The sequence below is a fragment of the Lontra canadensis genome, unplaced genomic scaffold (genome assembly GCF_010015895.1).
Source record: "Lontra canadensis isolate GAN:19392208 unplaced genomic scaffold, GSC_riverotter_1.0 scaffold13, whole genome shotgun sequence".
NCBI classification, from domain to species: Eukaryota; Metazoa; Chordata; class Mammalia; order Carnivora; family Mustelidae; genus Lontra; species Lontra canadensis.
This window is the reverse complement of record NW_022631007.1, coordinates 16,046,396-16,069,768: the sequence shown is the minus strand read 5'-3', so window position 1 is coordinate 16,069,768 and position 23,373 is coordinate 16,046,396. Positions and strand designations below refer to the sequence as shown.

At 49.3% G+C, this 23,373-nt stretch overlaps 2 protein-coding genes and 2 long non-coding RNA genes across 15 annotated transcripts in view; 2 read left to right on the top strand and 2 right to left on the bottom strand.

Annotated features, from left to right (window-relative positions):
- The window catches only part of SCLY (selenocysteine lyase), a 35,346-nt gene extending 28,414 nt beyond the window's left edge, over positions 1–6,932 (bottom strand). For 2 of the 7 annotated variants that reach the window (XM_032857632.1, XM_032857638.1), the window contains exons 1-2: positions 6,819–6,932; positions 3,942–4,057 (exon numbers count right to left, since the gene is read on the bottom strand). In XM_032857632.1, the coding sequence (XP_032713523.1) occupies positions 3,942–4,057; positions 6,819–6,907 (205 nt within the window). In that variant the 5' untranslated portion in view covers positions 6,908–6,932. Of the gene's footprint in view, positions 1–3,941; positions 4,058–6,818 lie in introns of those variants that run through there. The other 5 variants (XM_032857634.1, XM_032857636.1, XM_032857633.1 and 2 more) reach the window with 4 other exon arrangements.
- Positions 6,933–8,636: 1,704 nt separating this feature from the next.
- On the top strand, positions 8,637–9,885 carry LOC116867816. The gene is made up of 3 exons (XR_004382667.1): positions 8,637–9,095; positions 9,400–9,671; positions 9,790–9,885. It is a non-coding gene; the product is annotated as an uncharacterized LOC116867816 (long non-coding RNA).
- Positions 9,886–16,818: 6,933 nt separating this feature from the next.
- On the top strand, positions 16,819–17,723 carry LOC116867800. The gene is made up of 2 exons (XR_004382666.1): positions 16,819–16,999; positions 17,085–17,723. It is a non-coding gene; the product is annotated as an uncharacterized LOC116867800 (long non-coding RNA).
- UBE2F (ubiquitin conjugating enzyme E2 F (putative)) overlaps positions 17,497–23,373 on the bottom strand; it is a 55,410-nt gene continuing 49,533 nt past the window's right edge. For 5 of the 6 annotated variants that reach the window (XM_032857616.1, XM_032857618.1, XM_032857613.1 and 2 more), the window contains 2 exons: positions 22,071–22,133; positions 17,675–18,302 (listed from right to left, as the gene is read on the bottom strand). In XM_032857616.1, the coding sequence (XP_032713507.1) occupies positions 18,252–18,302; positions 22,071–22,133 (114 nt within the window). In that variant the 3' untranslated portion in view covers positions 17,675–18,251. Of the gene's footprint in view, positions 17,602–17,674; positions 18,303–22,070; positions 22,134–23,373 lie in introns of those variants that run through there. The other variant, XR_004382665.1, reaches the window with a different exon arrangement.

The following is a 23,373-nucleotide window of genomic DNA, read 5'->3' as shown; positions in this document are numbered from 1 at the left end:
AGGCCCCTCCCACAGGGGCCGATCCGCCGTCCCACGGGGGCCACGCAGCCCAGCTGTGAGCTAGTTCCACCATCTGGCATGGATGAAGGGACCAAACTGTATGTGGCAGAGAAAGGAAGGCGCCAGGACGGGATCTGTGACATGAACTCCGTTCTTACTTGGTCTATGGGCCAAGCGTCTTCGAAGTGTGTTACCATCCAACCCTACTTGGAAGAAAAGAAAGGCACCAAACTACTCACTTTCTCTCTGCGGTTCCGTGCATGTGAATCACACCCCACTAAAGCTGTTGGAGGGGAAGGACGCACAGGGTGTGGACCAACGAGTCCCAGGAACATAAGCTACTGGAACACACAGAATCATGTCCACTGGGGACAGGTCAGAGAACTTCCAGAAACGACCCTATGGTCGCTCTTTTCATTTACTTACAATTTACATTTTCACTAAGATCTAAGGCCACTGGAAACAAAAGTGCCTACTCAAGGAGATTAGAATATCTCATTAGGATGCTAATGAGATGCTGTCATCTAATGTTCCATCTGTGAGTCAGGACAGTGGCCTTGTTCTTAGGTGTTTAGGAGTGAAGCTTCCTGTTTGCAACTTACTTTCATATGATTCAAAGAAATGATAGATCCAGGTAAAGGAAATAAGTGCAGGTGTTCACTATACTATGATTTCAGCTTTTCTGCAGAGGTTACATTCTAAAATAAAACTTTGGCCCTAGGAGTTAAAAAAAAAATAAACCAGCCATGGGATGTTTGCTAGCAATGGCTCTCTCCCCCACCCCAGATACTAATTCAGTCTTTATCTTTTTAGCAAGTAATGTCCTCAGTCCTCAGGACTAAAAAGTCCTCAGCCTTTTTAGCAGGTAATGTCCTTGGAGGAAATTAGCTCCAAGTAATTTCCTCAGGAAATTAGGATATAGCCTGAATGTCAGAGCAGGACCTTCCTGTCATGTTCTCAGGTTTGCTGATGGCACTGTCACGGGAGAAAGTCCCTTCTCTTACACACACACAGGTGCTTCCTTGTGATGGGAAGTATGCCCCTGCCCACAACTCATTCTCCAGGGTTCATGAAAAAGCAATAAATTTAGAAAAACAGAGATCGAGGTAATATGGCAACACCGTTGGATCTAGGTAGGAGACACACGGGTGTCTATTTTCTTACTCTTAAATTTCTGAAATGTTTGAAGTTGTTAGTGTTACTAAATGTAAAGGGTGGTTGGTAATTGTAACTGACACAAGAGAAGACTCTGAAATCTGCCTTTCAGGACATAAGAGGGAGAGTAAGGGGCATGTGTGGGTCCCATGATCCATTAAACCAACCCTCCTTCACTTGGCTGTTCTCACACCAGAGCCCCTCTACTACCTCACAGCAACGGCCCGTTTCTCCTTTCCCATCTCCACCCTATTCTGTTCCCTCTTGAACTCACTGGCAATCAGGTATTCTGGTCCCTGGATTCCCAAACCCACTCTGACCAAGGTCCCCGTGTGCCAAATCCAGCTCTGCGCCTCCTTCCATGCCAGCAGCTCTCCCCCAGGACTGCTCCCTCCTCCTCTATGCATCCCTTTTTGGGCAGGGATCCAGATGGCAGATGGCCCCTGCCCTGGCCAGGTCCTCGAATCCTCTCCAGCTCAGCAACTCAAGACTGATAACCAGCTTGGTGATGCAGACTCTACTCATTCCACCTGGAACCCAGTAGATTATATACATATATCTCCTTAGACATCTGAAACTACACTTGCTCCAAGTTGAATACATGATTTCTTCCCCAGACTTGTTCCTCTTACCCTTTCCTATCTCAGTAAATGGCGACTCAGTCCTTCCAGGGGCCTGGGGCCAAAGGCTTTGGCTCTTACCTTTCTCATACCCTGTTATCCAACCCCACAGTAAATCCTGTAAGGCTCTGTCATCAAAAATACCCAGAAGCTTGCCCCACCTCTGCACTGCCCGACCACCTGCAGAGTCAGGGCCACCGCTGAAATATTCTAGCAGGCTCCCAACTCCACTGACCCCATCGTGGTCCATTCTCCAGGCAGTGGCCCAAGGAATGCCCTGAAAACACCATACACTTTGTACCCTGTGCCTTATCCCTCATCAGAACAGTGCTTGGCATGCAGGAAATACTCAACCAGTATCGGTTGAATCAGCTGTTCTCAAAATGTCATCTGGGGAGCCCTTGGGGCGGGGGCAAGGCACTTTTAGGGGTCCATCAAGTCAAATATAGTTTCATAATAACACGAAAACATCATTTGTCTTTTTATTCTCATTTTCTTGAAAATATAGAGTGAAGCCTTCCAGAGGCTCCCTGATGTGAGTATCACAACAGATAGGATGCAGAAGCCTTCAACCTGCTTGGGTCCTTGTGCTTAAGCTACTGTTACATGGAGGTTTCTGCATCTCATAGCAAAACAATATATTTTCCAGATTTGCTCATACACAATTTTTCTTGAGAGGTGGGTATAAGAACCAAAGAAACCATACTGCGAATCAGGTTTCATAATATGGCTTTCCCCCTTGACCCAGATGCTGCTACTGTGTGTCTCAGTCGTTGCTGTAGTCTGCAGCACGGCTCTGACAGGGCCCGGAATTCCACTCCCGGCTTCAGCCTACTCAATGTGGTCAGTCCTTGACTCACGGACCCTGATGTTATTTCCAGATTTTTACTCTCACAAGCAAGGCTGTGGTAAACATCTTGGGTATCTAAACTCTTTCCATATGTCCTTAACATTTTTCCCTAACTAAATTCTCCCAAAGGAATTATTATCATTATTAAATCATAGTATTGTGAAAATAATTAAATCAATCTATCATAAAGGTGATTTTCTTTCTTTTCTCTTTTTTCCCTCCCCTCCCCTCACTTCTACCTGAGTGTCGACAAGTGAATTGCAGTGCATACTTTAGTTATGGTTCTTAAAGAAATGAAGGCCGTCAGGACAACCAGAAAGACACTGACAGGTTTCATCAGGTCAGGAAGGGGAATTGTTCCTTCAGCATTATTCCTAAAGTTCTTTATAAGAAATGCTTTCTATTAGCATTTACTTGCCCTCTGTATTCTCAAGTTTAACGCATCAGGAAGTACAATTTTCCTAGAGGAAAAATTAGATATGAGGCAATGTCCAGAAGAATGGCCACAACATACATACCAAATAAACCAAGAAATAAGTTAATGAATGACTAGAACCTGATTTTGAAAAAGCTTTTAGTTATGAAGTTGTAAAATTCATACTAAACAGATACGAAAACCCATGAATGTCTGTAAAGTTGTATTTTAAGTACTATTAAATCCTAGGGCTTCGCAACAGTGTCTGAAAGCTCTTTTAGTTCCTCATAATCCATAGTTATGACAGTTTATCTTAATTATCTCTGATAAGCATTAAGAAAGGGATAGCCAGCTGGCCATCTGAAAAACATAATGTAAATGGTGACATAAAACTACTGATTTAAAGTAAATCATTTTCCAAAACTGCCAATTTAATGATCTGTATTAAAACAAGAATAAATGGGAAATAAGAATTTATTTATTATAATGAAAATAAAGAATTTTAAACTAATTTTCACTTAAAAAAAAAGGCCAGGATTATATGCAATCCTGATGATTTCAAAGATCTATTTTGCAAATTTTTCAAGGAACCACTGAGACAGATACATGAAAGGGTTTTAATGGGTACTGTTATTACAAATAGCTCTTAATAAGACATCTTTTTCATCTAGGCAAGGAAGATGGGGCAGTGTATTAAAAACGAAAGGTTATGCTATCAACAGGCTCCATGTTCAAATTTGGACTTCTCTGAAAACTAACCCACAAAAATTTCTACCTAAGGTTTGTATTTACAGAAAATCTATTCAAAAGCAAATGATCACAGGTGGTGTACAATTTCTCTAAGACTGCCTCTGCCCACCACCCCCATATCTCCATATCTGTGAGCACCTTCTAGGATTACCTGCTGGGTAAGGACTGCTGGGATTTCCCCAGGCTTCCCTCATGGCCTCGGTCATGGCCTGGATGACTTCTGGCTCAAGGGGGGTGGTTGCATTACAGTCCATATAAACTTTCCTGCTGGAAAGAAAACACAGATGTGCCTGTTAAGGACAAGGAGATGGAGTATGGGAGCATAGCTGCACTCTGTCAGCTCAAGAGAGCAAATGCCGTCAAGGTCAAGATACTTCTCTGCAGAAACACCACGCAGCCTTCCACAAACTGTACTTGGACATCTCCAAATCTTCATGAATTATGGAAAAAATATGCGTAATTTCCAATAATCTAGTATTTGCTAGTTTCCTTTATATAACTGCTAGACCATCCACTTAGATTTTCTTTTTTTTTTTAAGATTTTATTTATTTATTTGACAGAGAGAAGGAGATCACAAGTAGGCAGAGAGGCAGGCAGAGAGAGAGTGGGAAGCAGGCTCCCTGCTGAGCAGAAAGCCCGATGCGGGGCTCGATCCCAGGACCCAGAGATCATGACCTGAACCAAAGGCAGAGGCTTTGACCCACTGAGCCACCCAAGCGCCCCTCCATTTAGATTTTCAAAAGTCCTTTCCACCCCTTGGTAGGATCAATGGCCCCTGAGCCTCAAAGTCTACCCAAGGGTTCTGAAGGACAGATGGGCTCCTTGCCTCCAGATGGAAGGAGGGGGAAAACATGAGCACCAAGGGAACTGCACCTTCCCGAGGGCTTCCTAACTTCATCGGTAGTTTTTCTTTATTTCTCTGTAATCTCTGGGCTGGCGGAAGGCTCAGGTGATCTAGGCACCCATTCCTGCCCACACCCTCCTCTTTGCTCCCTGACCCTGGGCAAGCCTACTTCTCCTCTCCCACTTTCAGTTTCCAGCACCTGTCATGACCACGCCCCCACCCCACTTTCCTTCTTAGGTCTTTGTTGCATCTTGAATTTCTTGTGAAGCTCCCTGTAGCTCTAAATAAAATTACAGCCCCCAGTCCCCTTCCTCCTTCCTCTGTCTCTCCATGGTACTCCTCATTGTGTGACACACTAGACTCTGGCCCTGTTTACCACTGCTGGCCTTAACAGAAAGTCATACAACAGCTCCGGAAGCTCACAGGCTTTGTTTCCCTCACTGCTCTGTCACTTACACTGAGGACAAGGGCTGGCACACAGCAGGGGCAGGATTTACAAAAGAACAAAGTGTCACAGAAAAGCACAGCTCCTGAAAGATTTTTACCAATATCAAAAACCTTCAGAAACATATATATATATATTAGGAAATCCTGCCTAATACTATTAATTTACCTGATTTTAAAATCAGTAACAATGTTTAAACAGATCCACGTGAAAATTCAAATACAATTACCAACCATGGCTGTTAAAAGTTTTTTTTTCCCCTACCACAGAGTGTTTTATTTATTTTTAAATATTTTACTTATTCATTTGACAGAGAGAGAGCAGAAGCACAAGCAGGCGAAGCAGCAGGCAGAGGGAGAGGCAGATGCAGGCTCCCCACTGAGCAGGGAGCCCAGTGTGGGGCTCGATTCCAGGACCCTGGGATCATCACCTGAGCCTAAGGCAGATGCCTCACTGAGCCACCCAGAGCCTCCAAACTACAGAGTGTTTTTATGTAACACCTTGTTCATAGCTGTCCAAAGTCACCTGATAGGTTTAAGGCTTTGGGAAGTTAGACTGGCCACGGTTGGCCACTCTGGCATTGGGAATCTCCTGGTCCCGCTGTGACTTAAATCTGCATGTTCCCTTAGTCTTGCTTTCACTTCCTATAGCACCCTACATTTCCTCAAGCTACTCGAGTCTGCTCAGTGACTGCAATTTGTCAATCTGCTGGCTGACTGACCCATTTATGGCTTGAATTTCAGATTAACGTTTTATAGATAACTCTGCTCCATGACTTGCTTCCTCCTTAAAATGCTCTCAGTATTGCATGGGAAAGCTCAACTCTACTATGCTCAAAACCAAAATATCATAAAGAGGTATGGTGAATTTCCTCTCCACACCAGTCTCCCTCAGGGGCTTTTGCCCAGCTCCCTTTGCTCAGGCTCAACCAAAGCTGACTGCCTCATCTAAGAAATATTCAGGTTTCGGCCTGGACCCGAATTTTAAAGACACACTCATCGCTCACGTTCAGGCAGAGGGGATTGCCAAAACAGAGGAAGCAACGTCTCAGCAACCAGAAAATGCACAGCTGCAGCGGGCTGAAGACACAGTGTGCACTGAAAGGCCTCCCTGCCTACCTTCCCACTGTCCCCGCGGCTCAGGCCGGAGCCTGGGGGCATCAGCCTCCGTCCCTTTCCCCACACCAGTGCACCAGCCAGACCTGCGGCTTGCGTCCCGGTACCCGCACTGCTCCGGCCAGCACGCCGGGCCACACCACCGCCCTCCTAGATTTTACAAAGATTTCCGGCGTGCCCCTGCTTCCTCACCTGTCCCGCACTCACCCGCCCCTAGAACGCATCCCGAAGTCCGTCCCGAGCTCCGGGGCTCTGCTCCCTGACCGCAGCCCCGCCAAGCCCGGCCGCCCACGTCCGCAGGCTGGGTTCAAGCCCAGGGGCCTGCGCAGCGACTGTTCCCCTGCCCCGGCCGCGCTTCCCCGGACGCCACCTCGGCGGGACCCCTGCCCCGGCCGCGCCCCGGCTCCCACCCGCCGACCCGCACCGCATCCCGGCGCGGGACGCTCAGGCCTGCGGTGACCGCCAGCTGGCAACCCCTCCGGCAGGACCCCTCTTCCGGACAGACCACCAGGCCCCACCGGCCCCCCGCCCCCAGCCTCCCCGAGCCGGGCACCCCTCGCCCCGCGGCGCCTGGAGGGCTTCCCGGAGGAGGGCGCCGGCCGCCTCCCCCTCACGGAGCACACCTGTCTGGCGGGCTCTTCTCTCCGCGGCCGCGGGGATGACTCGCCGCCCGCTCCCGCGCATCCCTGCCGGGCGCCGCCGCCGCCTCCATCCAGACCAGCCCGCGCCCAGTGCCGCGCGGAACTACCGAACACGCGGGTCTCGTCGGGGTGCGCCTCCCCGAGACCCGGAGGGGGGCGGGGCCGCGAGGTCGCCGCGTCCGGATTGGCTGCGCTGTGCACTCTGGCCAATGCCGGGGTCCGGCCCCGGCGGATGGCGATTGGCTGCGCGCGGTCAGGTGACGGGGGCGCGTCACTGGGGGCGAATCACGGAGGCCGGGAGGCGGGCTGCGGCGCGGAGAACGGACTCCCCCGGGAGCCCGGGCTCTCCCCGGAGCCCAGGCCCCGAGCGCTAACGCCCGGGCTACCCGGGGTCGGCCCTGCCGCGGCGTGCTTGCGGCGCCGGGAGGCGGGTCTGCAGAGTTCGGGGCGTGGGGGACGCGTAGTTGGCGGAAGGGGCGCGGGAGCTGAGGAAGGGGTGTCGGGGCCTGGGGCAGGCAGAGGAGAGGGAAGGTGGCGCCGTGACCCGGGCGGCGGGCACGTGGGATGCTGCCGCACGCAGCCGACAGCCGCGAAGTCAGCTGTGCACGGGCCGGCCCTAACGGAGCCCTGAGCACGTGCACCGCAGTGCGCACGTTCACTCTTCCCTAATGTAATCCCGGGAACATCGAGTGCGCGCTGTTAGGAGGACATCGAGGGGCACAAAAGTTGAGCGTCTTGCCCGAGTTCACACGGTAGTGAAGGAGTCGGAATTTGAATTCAGGACTGCTTTGCCAAGAAGTTGAGTTTTATTCGGCTTTTCGAAGACTTTCTCAGTTTGATCCCTTGCTGGGGTCCAGAAGTTGTCTCTTCCAGCTCTGCAAGTCTCTACATTTCTGGGCTCCTTATTTCCTTTCATTCTTGCTTGCAAACTGAGCTCATGTCAAATGTAGCCAGAGCAAAGGACACACTTTTTTTTTTTTTAAGATTTATTTGCTAGAGAGCAGGAGGAGGGGCAGAGGAGAGAATCTCAAGCAGACCCGGTGCTGCGTGCAGAGTCCAAGGTGGGGCTCCATCCCACCGTCCTGCGATCACGACCTGAACCAAAACCAAGAGTCCACACTTAACCCACTAGGCCACCCAGGGCCCCAAGGACACACCAAAATTTAAGAAGCAAAGAGGTACACGGAGCTCAAGAACAATCCAAAAGACGAGGAAAGGGAAAGGAATTAAGAAAGAATGTCCAAGAACAGATGAGAGTGTAAAGTGCAGCTGAGAGGACGTGTGGCAAGTGCCTACCTTATACGAGGATTAGGAGGCACTGATGGATTTAGTTCAAGAAATTTTAGTATGGCAGTGGGGAGAGGGCAGAAGAGTGTGCAGTGAGTTGAGGGATGAATGGAACATGAAAGAATGAAGAATATGCTCAGCCCTTTCCCAAAGGCTGAGAAGGGAAGGAGCCAAAAAGGGGGGTACAAGATTAAGGGAAATATTTGAGGGCCTGAATGTGTTTATATGCTGAAGGGAGGTAGCTGACAAGGACACTGGAGGTAAGAGCCAAAGCCCTGGAAGCATTGAGAAGGCATAAGATTAAGAGCTAAAGTGGGGGGCACCTGGGTGGCTCAGTGGGTTAGAGCCTCTGCCTTCGGCTCAGGTCGTGATTCCAGAGTCCTGGGATGGAGCCCCACATTGGGGGGGGGGGTCTCTGCTCAGCGGGGGGCCTGCTTCCGCCTCTCTCTCTCTCTGCCTGCCTCTCTGCCTACTTGTGATCTCTGTCAAATAAATAAATAAAATCTTAAAAAAAAAAAGGCAAAAGTGGGTGGGGAAATTTGAAAGTAGGGGGCAGGTTTCATTCTCTGAATCTGCAGGGGATGGGAGCTGGAGGGCCCCCAGGGACAGCCGACAAAGTGATTCATCTCAAGCCCTTCTTGGACCAATTGGGCAGTAGTTAGAGGGTCTGTGTTTCAGGGTGGAGATAGTAGTAGTGGAGTCAGAGAGACAGATAGTGCCCACGTGGCTGGTGAGACACCTGGAAAGAACAGAGCACCTGCAAACAGAGGACTGGCTGCGGAGGCAACAACTGTCCTCCTCACTCTGACTAAAAGCAGCATCTGGTGCAACAGGCAGCAGCCACCACCACTATTCCAGGTGGATTGGTCAAACAGGTGCAACAGAGGACTGGAAGGATGTCTTAATTATGGAGATAAGTGCTCAATAAAGACCAAACATTTTGAGGAATGCTATCTCCCTGAAAACAAGATAGTGAGTACAACCAACAGAAATCAGGCCTGAGGGCAAAGACAGTAGCACCAGCAGAGTAAATCTTTAATAGAGGAAACTCCATAAGGAGGTAAATGGCTGCTTTTGTTAAGGTAGTTAGTAAAAAACAAATTTAAAAAACATGTTGGACAAAAACTATAATCAAGTTTTATAAACTCAGTAGAGTTGCTGGGGGTTGGGGGGGAGGGAAGAAGGAATAGAACACAGGATTTTTAGGCTGTGAAACTATTTTGAATCATAGAGGCATACCTTATTTCATTGTTCTTAGATTTATTGTGCTATTCAGATAATGGGTTTTTAACAAATCGAAGGTTTAAGATTTCCTTGGAGGACGTCACTGCAGAGGGGCTGCAAACAGCAGGAGAACTGGAATTCCAAGTGGAGCCTGTAGATGGGACCGAATCGCGGCAATCCTGTGATTGAACCTGAGGGAGGAGGCGTCGCTTCCTGGGGCCGAACAAAGAAAGTGGTTTCCCAAGATGGAATCTAATCCTAGTGACGATGCTGTGAAGACTGTTGAAGAGACACCAGATGGTTTAGGATATCATGTCCGCTCAGGTGCTAAAGTGGCGGCAGGAAATTCTCCTGTGGGTGAAATGCCATCAAACAGCATCACGTGCGACAGAAAAATTGAGAAAGGAAGTCAATTGATGGGCAAATCGTTGTCTTAATTTAGGATCTGACACAGACACCCCAGCCGTCAGCAGCCACCACCCTGATCTGTCCGCGGCCATGGACATCAAGGCGTGACCCTCCTCCAACGAAAGGACTACGACTCAATGAGAGCTCAGGTAATAGGTAGCATTTTTGCAATAAGGTATTTTTTAATTAAGGTATGTACAGTTTTTTTAGACTTAATTCTGTTCCACACCTGATAGACTACAGTACTGTGTAAATGTAACTTTTATATACAGTGGGAAAGCAAAAACTTCATGTGACTCCCTTTATTGTGATACTTGCTCTCTTGTGGCGTTCTGGAACAAAACCAGCAATATCTCGGAGGTATGCCTGTACTATCAAAATGGATACATTTTAGTATCTATTTGTGAAAACAGTTCACACTAAGTGTGAACCCCCAGTGAAAACTACTGACTTCAGGTAATAATGATGTGTCAGTAAAGTTTCATCAGCTATAGCAAATGTTACATTTGTGGGATGTCTACAGTGGGAGAGGTTGTACATATAGGGGGCAGGTTACATGAGAACTCTACTTTCCACTCAGTTTTGCTGTGAACCTAAAAACACTCTAAAAAATAGTCTATTTTGGGAGTGCCTGGGTGGCTCAGTGAGTTAAGCCTCTGCCTTTGGCTCAGGTCATGATCTCAGGGTCCTTCGATCGAGCCCCGCATTGGGCTCTCTGCTCAGGGGGGAGTTTGCTTTTCCCTCTCTCTCTGCCTGCCTCTCTGCCTACTTGTGATTTCTCTCTCTGTCAAAAAAAGAAATAAAATCTTTAAAACAATAATCTATTTTTAAAGGTTATTTATTTATTTATTTATTAGAGAGAGAGCACAAGTGGGGGGCAGGGGCAGAGGGAGAAGCTGAGCAGGGAGCCCCATGTGGGACTCAATCCCAGGACTCTGGGATCAAGACCTGAACTGAAGGCAGATGCTCAACTGATTGAGCTACCCAGGCACCCCAATAAAGTCTATTTAAAAAAAAAGAAAAACAATAAATGGGATGAATAGAATAGGCACAAGGAGAAACTTAGCTGAATGCCTGAGCATAAGAATTCTTTTAGATTATTCCTCAAAAACACAAAGGGATAAAAAATTTGAAAGAAAAGAAAAGTCTATCCAATACAGTGATTTTCAACACAGAGTGACTTTTTCCTCCAGGGCACATTTGACAATGCCTAGAAATAATTCAGTTGTCGTAACTGGGGATAGGTGCTTCTGGGATCTAGTGAGTAGAAGCCACTAACACCCTATGATGCACAGGATTGCCCCCAAATGACAGATTATCTGGCCCACAGTGTCACAGCACTGAGGGTGACACCCTGGTGTGGTTCTACATTGCCATTCTATATTGTATTCCGTCTGAGGACGTCGTTCAGAATTTCTTCTAGTGCTAGGCGGCTGGTGCAACTTTCAGTCTTTGCATGCATGAGGACAGTCTTTATTTTGCCTCCATCTTTCATACTTTCCCTAAAGAATTTTAGCTTGACTATTTTTTTTAAAGATTTTATTTATTTGAGAGAGAAAGCACTTGCTACACAAGCAGAGGGAGGGGGCCGAGGGAGAGAGAGAAGCAGGCCCCCCGCTGAGCAAGGAGCCCAATGAGGGACTCAATCCCAGGACCCCGGGATTGACCTGAGCCAAAGGCAGACCCTTAACCGAGTGGCTCACCTGGGCACCTCTGGAGTTTTTTTTCTTTTAGTAAAGATATTTCTCTGTTTTCTCACTTGCATTGTTTCCAATGAGAAGTCAGCTGTTAACCTTCTTTCTCTTTGTGCCTCTGAGCATCATGTATCTTTATTTCTGGCCCAATTTTCATAGTTCTGCTCTGTCTGATTTAAGCAATTTAGGGTGTGATTTGGTATGAAGAGTGGGTTCCATCTGTGTCCCAGACATTTCATCTTTCATGTTAGGAGATTGTAAGTTCTGTGTAAATTTTTCATTTTAGCAGGCAGAGGTTTGGTGGCCAGAGGTTTTGGGGGCCAGGGGCTCAGTGTGGAATTCCTTTGGCAGGTGCTGTCTGGCTGCCCTGGTGCCTCTGGGCAGGGGATGGGAGTCTCAGACTTACTGAGATAGAGGCTTCTGGGCTGGGCTGCTTGTGGCAAGTTCTGGATTTTTATTTTTTTGTATTTTTATTTTCTAAAGATTTATTTGAGAGAGCTTGCACACGTGTGTGAGCAGGGGAAGGGGCAGAGGGAAAGGGAGAGAATCTTAAGCAGACTCCATGCTAAGTGCAGATCCTGACACAGGGTCCTGTCCCAGGACCCTGTGACTGTGACCTTAGCTGAAATCAAGAGTTGCATGCCTAACCAACTGAGCTACTCAGGTGATCCAGGATCTGGATTTCAAAAATTCCTGTTTGTCTTTGTTCTGGGACACAGTTCATTTGAAATAACTTGATCCTTTTAAGGCTTGCTTTCCAGACACTTGGGTGGGACTAGTGTAGCCGTGAGCATCTATTTTCTCATTACCAAGCTCATCCCTCTCCAGCGCACCGCAGATCACAAATCCATTACGGCTCATGGGAACATGGACTATTCCTGGCCTTCTGTGAACTCCAGGGGTCATTTTCTCTTCTCCTATTGGGTGATGCTCTTCCCCACGCTCAGGCAGTTTCCTCAGGGACACATGCTGGTCAGTCTCCAAGGGATGCTCTGGGAGGAACCCCCTGCAGGTCTCCAGAGCTGGCTCTCTGTGCAGCCCTCTCTGCTGGGAACTCTAGCTCCTCTGGCCTGCCTACATCATTAGTTCCATCTCAAGGTCAGTGCCTGCTGGGTTCCACCTGGGCCTCCCCTTCCCTAGTCCAAGCCAGGCGGGTCTCACTACAGGTCTCACCCAGGGATCGCTGTCCTGCTTTGTGTCTGATGTCAGAAAACTGTAGTTCTGTTTTTTTGCTTTTTGAAATAGGAGGGTTCCCCAGCCCTGTCACCCCATCTTAGGCTAGTACAAGTGTCCCTTCTGTTCTCTTCCTTCTGATGGCTCCTCTTTGTCATTCTCTTCTGCACACTGGAAGAATCCATCAAATTTGTCCCCACACCATCATCTCTTTTTCCAGCATCTGCCCTGCCCTGCGGTGGAGATGTTGCAATGGCTGTTTTCATCCTGTTGTCCTTTCATTGTAGCCTGTCCTTTCATTGTAGCCTGTTGTCCCCTTAAGACTTTCTGATTCCAACTGAAAGGTGCATTTTCCTAAATATGTGGTTTTCTTCCCTGAAGTCTCTTTCAATCCTACACACTCCACTTCCAATGTCCTGTTCATCCTGCTTGATATCATTTCTTCTCTACAGAATCTTTCCAGCTTCCTCAGACTGTTCGGACTTGGCATGTGCAAGCTGACAGACAGAGGTTTGCTCTCCTGTGTGGCAGCAGGTGCCCCCCACAGCTCTTGCCTTGCTGAACGGCATGCCCAGCTCCTGGGGACAGGACTGTCTTGCGCAGACTCACCAGTGTACTTGTACCCCAAAGCTCTTGGAGGATGTACTCCATGTGAGTGATGGCATTGTACTAAGCTCTTCAGTTACTGCGGGATGGCTAAGGTCCTGTGCTCCTCATGCCACCTGACACCTGGGACAGGCAGTACTGCATATGGAAGCCTGGGCAGGACGAGGATGCCCTGGGAACTGCCCATCTGCCTGTAAGATAGGCTTCCCAGTGGCGGCACCACATGACCTGAATGATCTTGAAAGGGCACGCAAGACAGCTGTGGAGCTCATCACAAGGCATGGAAGCACTCTGAGGCCAGGCAGGGCTGTCAGGGCAGGGCTGGCAGAGCGGACAGGTGACCAGTGACAGTGTGCTCCTGCGCTAAACCCTGGGGGCTTATTCTGAAGGCAATGGGAAGATGTGGCTTGGTGAAAGGCTTGGTGAAAGCCCTCTGGGGGCAAGGTGGGGAGGACGTGGAGGCCATCCCACCAGTTTGTTCTGGTCTCACTGGCATGTCGGCCAGGTCTCCCTCCGTCGTGCTGCTCTCCTGCACCAGCTGTGGTGGTTTACACACCTCACTGACTGGTCTGGCAAGGCGCACAGCAACCACAGTGGGACTCCACCTGCTCCCGATGCATCAAGAACCAGCCCAGGGAGACAGGTTGTCTCTTCTCAGACTCACTTGAAGCTGAAACGCCTCAGACACAGGATACCGGCTCTTCTCCCACGGGACGGACCCCACCTTACGGCTCCTCAGCCTCACCCTGGTTGGGAGTGGGGGGGTGGAGGGAAGGACACAGGTGAACAGGGCTCTTGAGGTTGGAATGAATTTTTAAAGAGATGTTTGGGAAGAACAACTGACGAGTACCACGTGGTGTGCATGGGAGCGGAGTGGGGAGCCAGGTCAATGCGGTCTGACCCCAAGAGGATAAAAACCCAACACCGGAAACTGCACAAGACGCATCAATCCTGTGAGGCCAGAGACCGAGCAGACTCCCTCTGAGCGGGGAGAAAACACTGCTGGGTGTGAACTATGGACCAGTGGCTCGACGGGGAGGCCACACAAGGTGCTGTGCCATCCATGGGTAGAGTTTTCCTGGCCAATGGCCCCTGACAAGTAATTACAGCACCCGCCCTACTGTGCTGGGGCCCGGAACCCGGTCTCTCCTCCAGCACTGGGAACACTTGGGCAAGCTCTTCTTCCAGAGGGCCCTGACGTAAGCCAAAAAGTGAACTTACTGAAGAACTCTGGCTCAGTGAACTTGGCAATGAAAATGAATGAGCCCTAAGGTGGATTAAAAAAAAGATTATAATTCAGTCCTTTATACAGCTTAACATGAACAAATGGACATTCTTAACAAAGTGAGGTCCCCAAATACCTTCATCACTGGTTTTTTTTGTTTATCACTGGGCTTTTTGAAGAACTTTTTTTCAAACCACAATTCTTTCAATTCATGTTTTGGTAACCCACGGAAACCCAGGGCATGAGTGGGGCCTTCACTGGGCACCACGGAAGCCTGTGAATTAGCCGCTGTTACTTTGAGGGAGGAAAGGGAGTAACAGATGCTCTCATTTTACAGGTTATTTGGCAAAGGGAGAGGAAAAAACGTTATTTTGCTAAGACTATTAGCATTTTGCTAGACACACTTTCATGAAGAATAATGAACTTATGACAAACCTGACTTTCCAAGGAGAAACATTTTTAAGTGGATGAAGTGAAAACACTCCTGGAATAGACCGTACTTGCTGGGAGAGTTTCGTTAAAGGCTGCAATTGGTGGCTAACCAATTTTACAAATGGAAGTTTACATTAAAAAAATTCTGGTAGATTCTGATAAATCTGCAAGAAGTCTGATTTTGTAGGAATTCGCGATTTTTTTTTTTCTTTCACATCAACTTCTTTAAAGGCTGTGAGAGGTAACAGAGCAACCCTAGAGAACAGCGGGCGTGTCCTTTGAACAAGTTTAACAGATCTTACAGATGGCCACTGCCTGGAGTTTGTTTGCCCTCTGGGATTTTGTTGTTGTTGTTGTTCAACTCCAGAGCCCAGCAGGAGGGCTGTTCCATCTGTTTCCAATGCCATTGGAGGAACACATGCTGGCTCTGCTCCCAGGTGGCCCGGACTCTGTGGACTGGTCTGGCTGCAGCCAGGTCATGACTAGCATGCTTTTGCCTCCCGTACCCACGACGGTGTGGAAGTCTGGCAGACTAAAGGCACAGGAAAAGTGAAACGTTTAAACTAGTAAGTACCAAGGTATATATTCCTTTTAAAGACTGTATGTTCAAACTCTTTTAGCTCCTGCAACTGCTCTGAACCAGCTCTCTACAAAGCTTTCTCATGAACTTCTGTCACACGAGTGCTCTAGCAGGTGCCAAACCCAGCTTCATCTGCAATGGCAGAAATCACGAACAGCCCTCTGAGCCTGTCAGTGCTTGTAAATAATAGTAGATGAATCAGGGGGTCTTGTTAAGCAGAACCCAAGGCACTGCCCCGAGGGAGAGCTCTGCCAACACTCCAAATACAGTGAATGAAAACACAGATGAGCAACAAGGGACACAGACGCGTTAGCACTTGACACTGGAGCCATACACTCGCCCCAGCTTCTTATGAAGACTTCGAAGGGAGGTAATTTGCAGGTGGTGTGCTTGAGGGAAGGGGAGATGTGAGCCTTTCCTTCTGACAGGTCTATCCGGGAACTGCTTCCTCCTGAGTGCGCCCGAAAAACATGCTGCCGACCCATCAAATTCTAAGCAGCAGAATTATGGGGACGCAAGTGGACATTGGAGAAATCTTGGACTTTCACGTCCCAGGGCCTGCTCCACTCCCGTCTGGCTCAGTACACCCACCCTGGGAAAACAAGAAATCTACTGTCACCGGGCTGGTGGAACACATGAACCAGAACCTGAAGTGTTCCGTTGGCCTGAGTGGGGAGGAGACCTCAAGAAACCAAAAAGGCCTGGAAGTCAGGGTTCTGCAGCCACCAAAAGATGCCATGCCACCCCCCGCCCCTCCCCCCGCCCCCCGGCCAAGTAGGCAGCACAGCATCAGTTCTCTGCCTCGATGGGCCAGGCTGGGTGGTGTTCTTAACAAGATGGGGTAAGGGGCAGGGTCCTGAGGGATTTCCATTGGACAAAGAGGGATGATTCTGTCAAGCAGAGAGGTCATTTTTGAAGAATTACTGGATCTCTGATCCAGAACAGCTGTCCCTTCCATTCCTTTACCTATAACACCCGTTATTTCCATTCACCTGTGGGCGCTGACGTCCCTTCTTCACCTACATCTGCGCAGCCTGGGAGCTGCCCCAACAGCTGTGAGGGGCGTCAGGACTCAGGTGTGTGGGCAGGCCAGCTGCTGGCTGCAGACCTACCGAGCAAAGGCCAGCCCTGGGTCCAGCTGACCAGGTTCCTGGGACACCGGCCAGAGCTCCAATTAAAAGTAAGTTACAATACCTCTCACAGGCTTTAGGAGGGGAGATTACTGTTGTCTTCTCACAGGCCCTGAGCCTCCAAGAGGCCAGTGTGCCCTCAATGCAGCCCCACTCTTTCTGCTCCGTGCACCAGTGTGGCCCATCAATCAGCCCCCCACCCCAATCTAATGGGTACAATTCCTGACTACAAATGGGAAGCACAGCATATATTCCTTCCCTGCCAATCTCCAGGAAGACTGACCTCATAATTAGACTGTATTATAAATTAAGAACAACAATCCAGACTGGGCAGATGGAAGACGGGGGAATCCAGAGGTCAAAGGAGGCTGTCAGTGAACTTGAGTGTGCCAGGCAGGCAGCAGGTGAAAACCATACAAACATTTATTTTGCATTTGATTTCACTCGTCCAGATGTCTAAATGCTGGAGTAATCCATCTGCCTCCTTAGTGTTCTTACCCAGCATGGGCCTGCTGGAATACAGACGGCTACGTGCTGCTGCTGCTTCTGATTCCCGGCCCCCAGACCGCCCGGAAGCACAGCAGTCTCAGAAAGCCACAGGTACTGTCTCAGTGACTTCACACACTGGTGGCTGATTGCTGAGGTACCCCTCCTGTCCCTCAATACATGAGGCTCTGACTCTCTGGCATTGCCCACTGGCTCACAACCACAAGACTGCTGTGCAAACACCAAGTCCCTGGCTGGTCTGGGCTCCCACCAGTTTCCTCTGGGCAGCATGTGAGAAAGGGCTCCCTGCCTTTTTCCTTTCCTTTCTCTTTTTCAGTTATCATCCAGATCTAGCTTCCAAGAGTTCCAAGACTTCCTCATCCCATCTGGACCCAAAAGCAAGAGCTGATTTTTAAAAGCCAAATTCTTGTTTCATTTGGACAGAAGGAATAATGTGTCTTTCATATTTTCTTTGTATTTCTCTTCAATAGTTGCTTGACCCAACATCTTTCTGTCTGCTCTATACAATGAAAATACAAACTAAATGAGAATAGAAAAAAATAATTAAAGCATTAAATTGTACAAATTACAAATCTGTTCCAAAATATACTTACATTAAATAAAATACGCATTTCAGTAAGAGATCTACAGTGAATGACTATGCATTCTGGGAAGCTTCACAACATCTAGGCAGGGCCAACATCCGTGGGAGGAGCTAAGAGAATGTGCATCCAATCACAGTATGTAGCGGGTTTCTTATTGCCCCTCTTCGAGCTACACTGAGCACATCATCAGCATCACTTGTGCAGGGAAGGACTTTGAGAAAAGGGGGAGAAGCAAGCGCTAGCCTCAATTCTGAGTTCGTTACAACTTTTCAGGAATCTCATCAATAGCCTATACAGTACAGTTTCCAAAAAGTAAACATGTTAAGGGAAGCAGACAACTCTTTAGAACCCCAAACACATTTTCTTGCTGTATTTATGTGGGACTCTCCATCTACAATGGGCAGTCGTGAAGAGGTTCTTCCTCGGGACAGCATGGTCACAGGATGTGGATGACCCTGTGGGTCTGAGGGGAGCACGAGGACTGGGGAGGGGGAGCTCCCTCTTGGTTGAGGTTGGAGACAAGCCTACAACACACAGTCCACAGCCCCACCGTCTCCTCCTCCTATCATCTGGCATAACGCTTCATGTAGTCTTCCACTTTATTCCGGAAGTCCTCCTGCAGAGCGAGAGGGATCAGAGAGAGAAGAAGGGAGAGCGAGTTAGCGAGGGAAACACAACAGAACAAGTGGGACCCGCCCAAGTCAAGAAGCCACTGTGAGCTCTCCAGAGCATAGGAAGGACTTGGCCTCCAACTCCCACCCCACCTCCGGCCCCCCAGCCACCAAGGCTGCAGGATAATCAGAAGCCCAAAGAGCAGGATGCCCTCTCCCTACGACTCCAGGGGCCTGCTATGTGCAGGAGGCTGTGGGCACGCCATGGGGGCCACTGTGCTGGGAGGGCTGTGGGTGGGGACCCAAACACAGAAGCTCTGAGTGGAAGGCAGTCTAAAACCCTTTGTTTTGCAAATGGGGAAAGTGAGGGCCAGAGTATGGTCAAGGTGGCAGTGTAGGTCAAGACAAGGCTCTTGACCTCAAATGCAGATGAGACAGAGTTGCTGTTCTCCGAGGACGCGTGCCCAGATCTGTCTTCCTAAAACCAGCCCCCAGACCCTGCTGCCTATTTAAAACGTGCCCACTTTTCATGGCGTGAGTGAAGCCCACCATCCGAGTGACTACTGTACCCAGAAGAGCAACCCCCACCCCCCGCCAGGCATCAAGCAGAGGCCACCTGGGCACCTGGCCTGATTCCCTGGTGAAAAGAGGACAGTGTGGCCCTTGGTGTCCCCAGGCCAGTATGGGCAGGAAAGTGCCCAAGGTGTGCCCCTCAGGTCTAATGTTAAGACCAGAGTTCCTTGGCCTTGTAGGACTGAGCAAGGGCCCCCCGGGGCCACACATGCCATGAGGGACTTGGAGCTTGCCCACCCCAGAACACATGCCTTCGGTATTCAAGACACTGTGATCTGACAGGTGGAACTCAACCCTCTTACTCCCAAACACGGCTACTAGGTGTTGTAGGATTGCCATGGGGTCACACTGCTTCAGCCGCATCACATGACAGATAAGGCCACAGGCCACAGAGCCCCTGGTAGGCGCTGTGCTGGCTGCACCCTCTTGTGGCCAGTCCTTGCCTGGAGCGGTGTCTAGAAGGGGGCAGAACAAGGAGGAGGCCTCCTCTTCTGCCACACTTAATTCACATGGTGACCCTTTCAAAGTCAGGGTGGGTTCCTGGTTTTAAGGTCTGAAAATGGTTTGGTGGCTTGTCTGCCATCTCAGGTGAGGAAATGGAGAGCTGCTGAGCCTGCACTTGTGGAAAGGACTCCCACGAGCCCTGACTTGGCCATTCCCACAGCACCCAGAAGCCAACAGCACCATCAGCCGCTAGGGAGCCATAGTCACAGCTCGTGGGATGTGCAGACCGCACAGGCACTGCTCCCCCACCGTCCTGCCCTCAGGTGCTCAGTGTCACCCCCTCTGCTCTCTCCTGGTCCCGGACAAAGCCCAGAGCTCATGGCCTCCAGAAGCCCTCTGTGCTCAGCCTCTGCTGCTTTCCTCTCCTTCCTCTGCCTGAGGGCCCACAGAGCAGAGGCCACAGGAAGACTACAGACTCTGGAGCCAGACTGCCTGCATTCACATCTTGGGTTCTGCCCCTTCCTGGCAAGTCTGTTACCTCCATGGTGGCTCTGATTCCTTAGCAGATCAGGGATAACGAGAGTCCCTCCCTTGTGGAGATGTCAGGAGAATAAATGCTCTCTAGGATGTGGGTGGGATAGGGCTTGGGAGGGCCACCCGAGGAAGCTGCTGCTGTCAAATCACCGCTGTCCTGCCCCCAGCTCTAGTCACGCCAGTCTGTGTCCTCCTCCCTCAACATTCCTAGCACATTCCTACCTCAGGGCCCTTACACTACTGTAACATTCTCCAGAATACTCTTGCCTGATACCCATTTGGTTCACATCTGATCTCTACTCACATCTTGTCAGAAAGGCCTTCTCTGAGCACGCTACATAAAACAGCAAGACCTACCACTGTCCCCCGCCCCCAGGCCTCCATCCGCCACATGCTTAGGTTTCCTCATCTATGCTCTGCCTCTGCTAGCATGTCCACTCTGTGGGGACAGGGACTGTCCGTTCATGAGTTGATCCTGAGCATCAGCCCCTCCCCTGGCACTTCAGTGGCCACCAATCCAACTCGGGGTGAACAATAAGCACAAAATAAAGCAGCAAGTTCAATAGCTGTCGTCATGACTCAGCATGAGGACGGGGCTGAGGTCTGGGGACTCATGTGGAGGCATCACTGTCTGGAGGATTTTAGGTCCACCATACTGTGGCTAACAGTTCATAAATACAAGTCTTCCCCTTATTTCACACAAAGAGCAGGAAGCAACCTTTGAAGAAAATAAAATGATAGACCATTTATAACTGGTCTTTCTCCACCTGGCCCTGTAAATGTTCCCATCATTATCGATTTCTCTTCCTGACTCGGCCTGTAAGACAGTGCTCAGCGGGGAAGTCCATGTCAGGGACAGTGACAGGTAGAGCTCCAATGTGAACGGAGTCGCCTGAAAAGGTGCAGGGGTGCGGGGGGTAGCGGGCAGGAGCACACCTGCAAGGGCTCGTCATCGCAGTGGACAAACCAAGGCTTTGCCAGGCAGTGAAAGCCAGCATAGGCGGTATGGAGGACTGACTGCTGTGGCTGGGGGTGGGCGAGGCCATGGGAATGGGGGGGGGGGGGGGGGGCGGGACGCCCATGCCCAGGGCCGCCTGATGCCATGGCACACCTGCTGAAGGCCTCTGCTGTTCCCAGCCTCCTCTGCCTGAGCAGAAGCACCCACTGACCCTGCACGGCTCACGGCTTCCCTGCTGTGCCTGCTGGTTTGGTGAGCCCCAGCCAGGGTATGTGCCCAGCAGTCCGGCTCTGGCGGTGCCCGCTCTTCGGTACTAGCAAACATCACGCATGGCACATTTAAAATGCCCCCTGCTCTGGCCCGTCACAGGTCTCCCAGAGACAGAGGCCCCTGCTCTTCAGCACTGTATTTAGAACAAAGCTGATGGCATTTAGAACTTTCTAGACTCCAGGCAGGTGTTGGGTAACAGCCTCGGGTGGCTGATTCTAGGGTGGCAAGGATTCACGGGGAAGCCGGTTCAGAAAATGAAATTTGAGGCCCTAGGACTAAACCAGGTTAGCCCTGCAGGGTTGTCTGCTGAGGCCTTAATGGCTAAAGAGCCTGGCCCCAAGTGAAGCTGCGCAACCTCAAACAGCCTTGTTCCGATCCCACAGCCATTCCCAGACTCCTACTCCTGCTCCCAACTCCTCGTCCATGCACTTCTAAGGATGTGCACAAGAGGGATGCTGACTGCATTATCACCTGTAGTTGGGGGAAAACCTGAGCGCCCACCACTCAGAGAATGGTTGAAAAATGTACGGGAGAGCCACTTTATGGACTATTAGCTCCTAGAATGGGTAAGGGTTTATGCACTGATTTGGAAGAAAAAAGTTAAAAAAAAAAAAAGGAACTGATGATTAGAAATAATTAACAGGACCTCATTATTTTGGACGGAAACGCATTGGGCACCGCAGTGCACAGGCACGCTGGAGGACCGGGCAGTGTGAACGCTGTATCCCCATACCGTCAATCCAGTGAAGTAACAGTGGCCTATTTTAAATCCCTCAGACTGAATTCTACTAGGAAATCACATCTAATAGGAACACTTCTGTCTGACCTTGGGTCAAGCACTTTACTCACATTGATCACAACACGTTACTTATCAATCAACTGCTTGAAATTCCAGGCATGGACCTACCATTCCCAGCCTCCTACTTATCTGAGCAAGAGCCGCTAATCATCTTTTTGGCAAATCCATCAACCTCGATCACTATCACTAGCTTACCTTGTCCCTCAAATGATGTTCTGCAGCCTCAATATTCAGTGGATCATCAAAATTCAAAAGATCCTTAAAAAGAGAGAAACCCAAAGTAAACAACGGAAAGAATCTGTTTTTCTGCTGTCACAAGTCTTCATTTTCTGAGCCAGATGACAGAAGTCTACTCAGCAAACAGGAGAAGCTGGAGTAGAGCGATCCCATTATGGATCCCAGGTCCTGTGATGGACACCCATGGTCTACGAGGTGCTTTCTGAACGTCGGTGAACTGCTGACTGAAAGATCACGATGTTTACATACAACTGTCCAAAGTTTGGTGAAAATGAAGGATAATGATCACATTAAGTTCTAAGGCTCTTTTTGATGTAAAGAACCACTCTCATTATGAGCATTTCCAAATAAAAGTCCCATTTTTTCCTCCAAAATTCATTTCTTTTAATTTGTGACAAACATCTTTGCTTCTCTAAGTTTGTGGCTTCTACACTGACCTTAACCAGATCTTCCCTTTATCTTTTTATTCCCCTTCACAGCATGACACTCATACCCAACAGAGATGGGGTGTGGAGCCTGAAGGCAGGATAGCGCCAGGAGGACCCTGTCCCCAGGCATTAGAAAACCCTGAGGTAGGGTTTGGAGCATGAGACTCTTGATCTTGGGGTTATGAGTTTGAGCCCCATGTTGGGTATAGAAAGTACTTAAAAAAAATAAAATCTTAAGAAGAAAACCCTGGAATGGCTACTCCCCTCTCCCCATGAGAAACAACATGGATTTCAAATTGGAGGCCATGTCTTATCTTTATACTGCCTACTCCCCTTCTTAAAAACCAAGGTAGTGAGATTTGTTCTTATGATAAGTCACTGCTTTCCAGAGTCGTCATCGATGGTCACTGTAAAGACAACTGTACTTCTCCCTCAGGAGAAATGTTTAATTTGGGGGCTATATTTCTGATTTGGCAATAAATATGAGATATGACCAATATGTTACAAATATAGCAAGGAAAACTCTTAAGTCTCTATGATCACTTGTAAAGTTGAACAATTAGACTTCAAGTCCTAGAAACAGGGAAAAATATAAAGCACATAGATGAGATGCCCAGGGCATATGAAAACCACCAGACACACCACAAACTCTCCATCTTCCTTACCACGTATCTGACCTAAGATGAACATATTGGCTGGAACAACCACTACAGGCTTAATCAGCAATTTCGGTTGGCCCTCTAGAATGTGTAGCACTGGAGAGACAGGGACTGCGTCAGATTAGAGGCTCAATCAATGAAAAAGCAGTGTGACCTGCTGGGAAGATTTTAAAT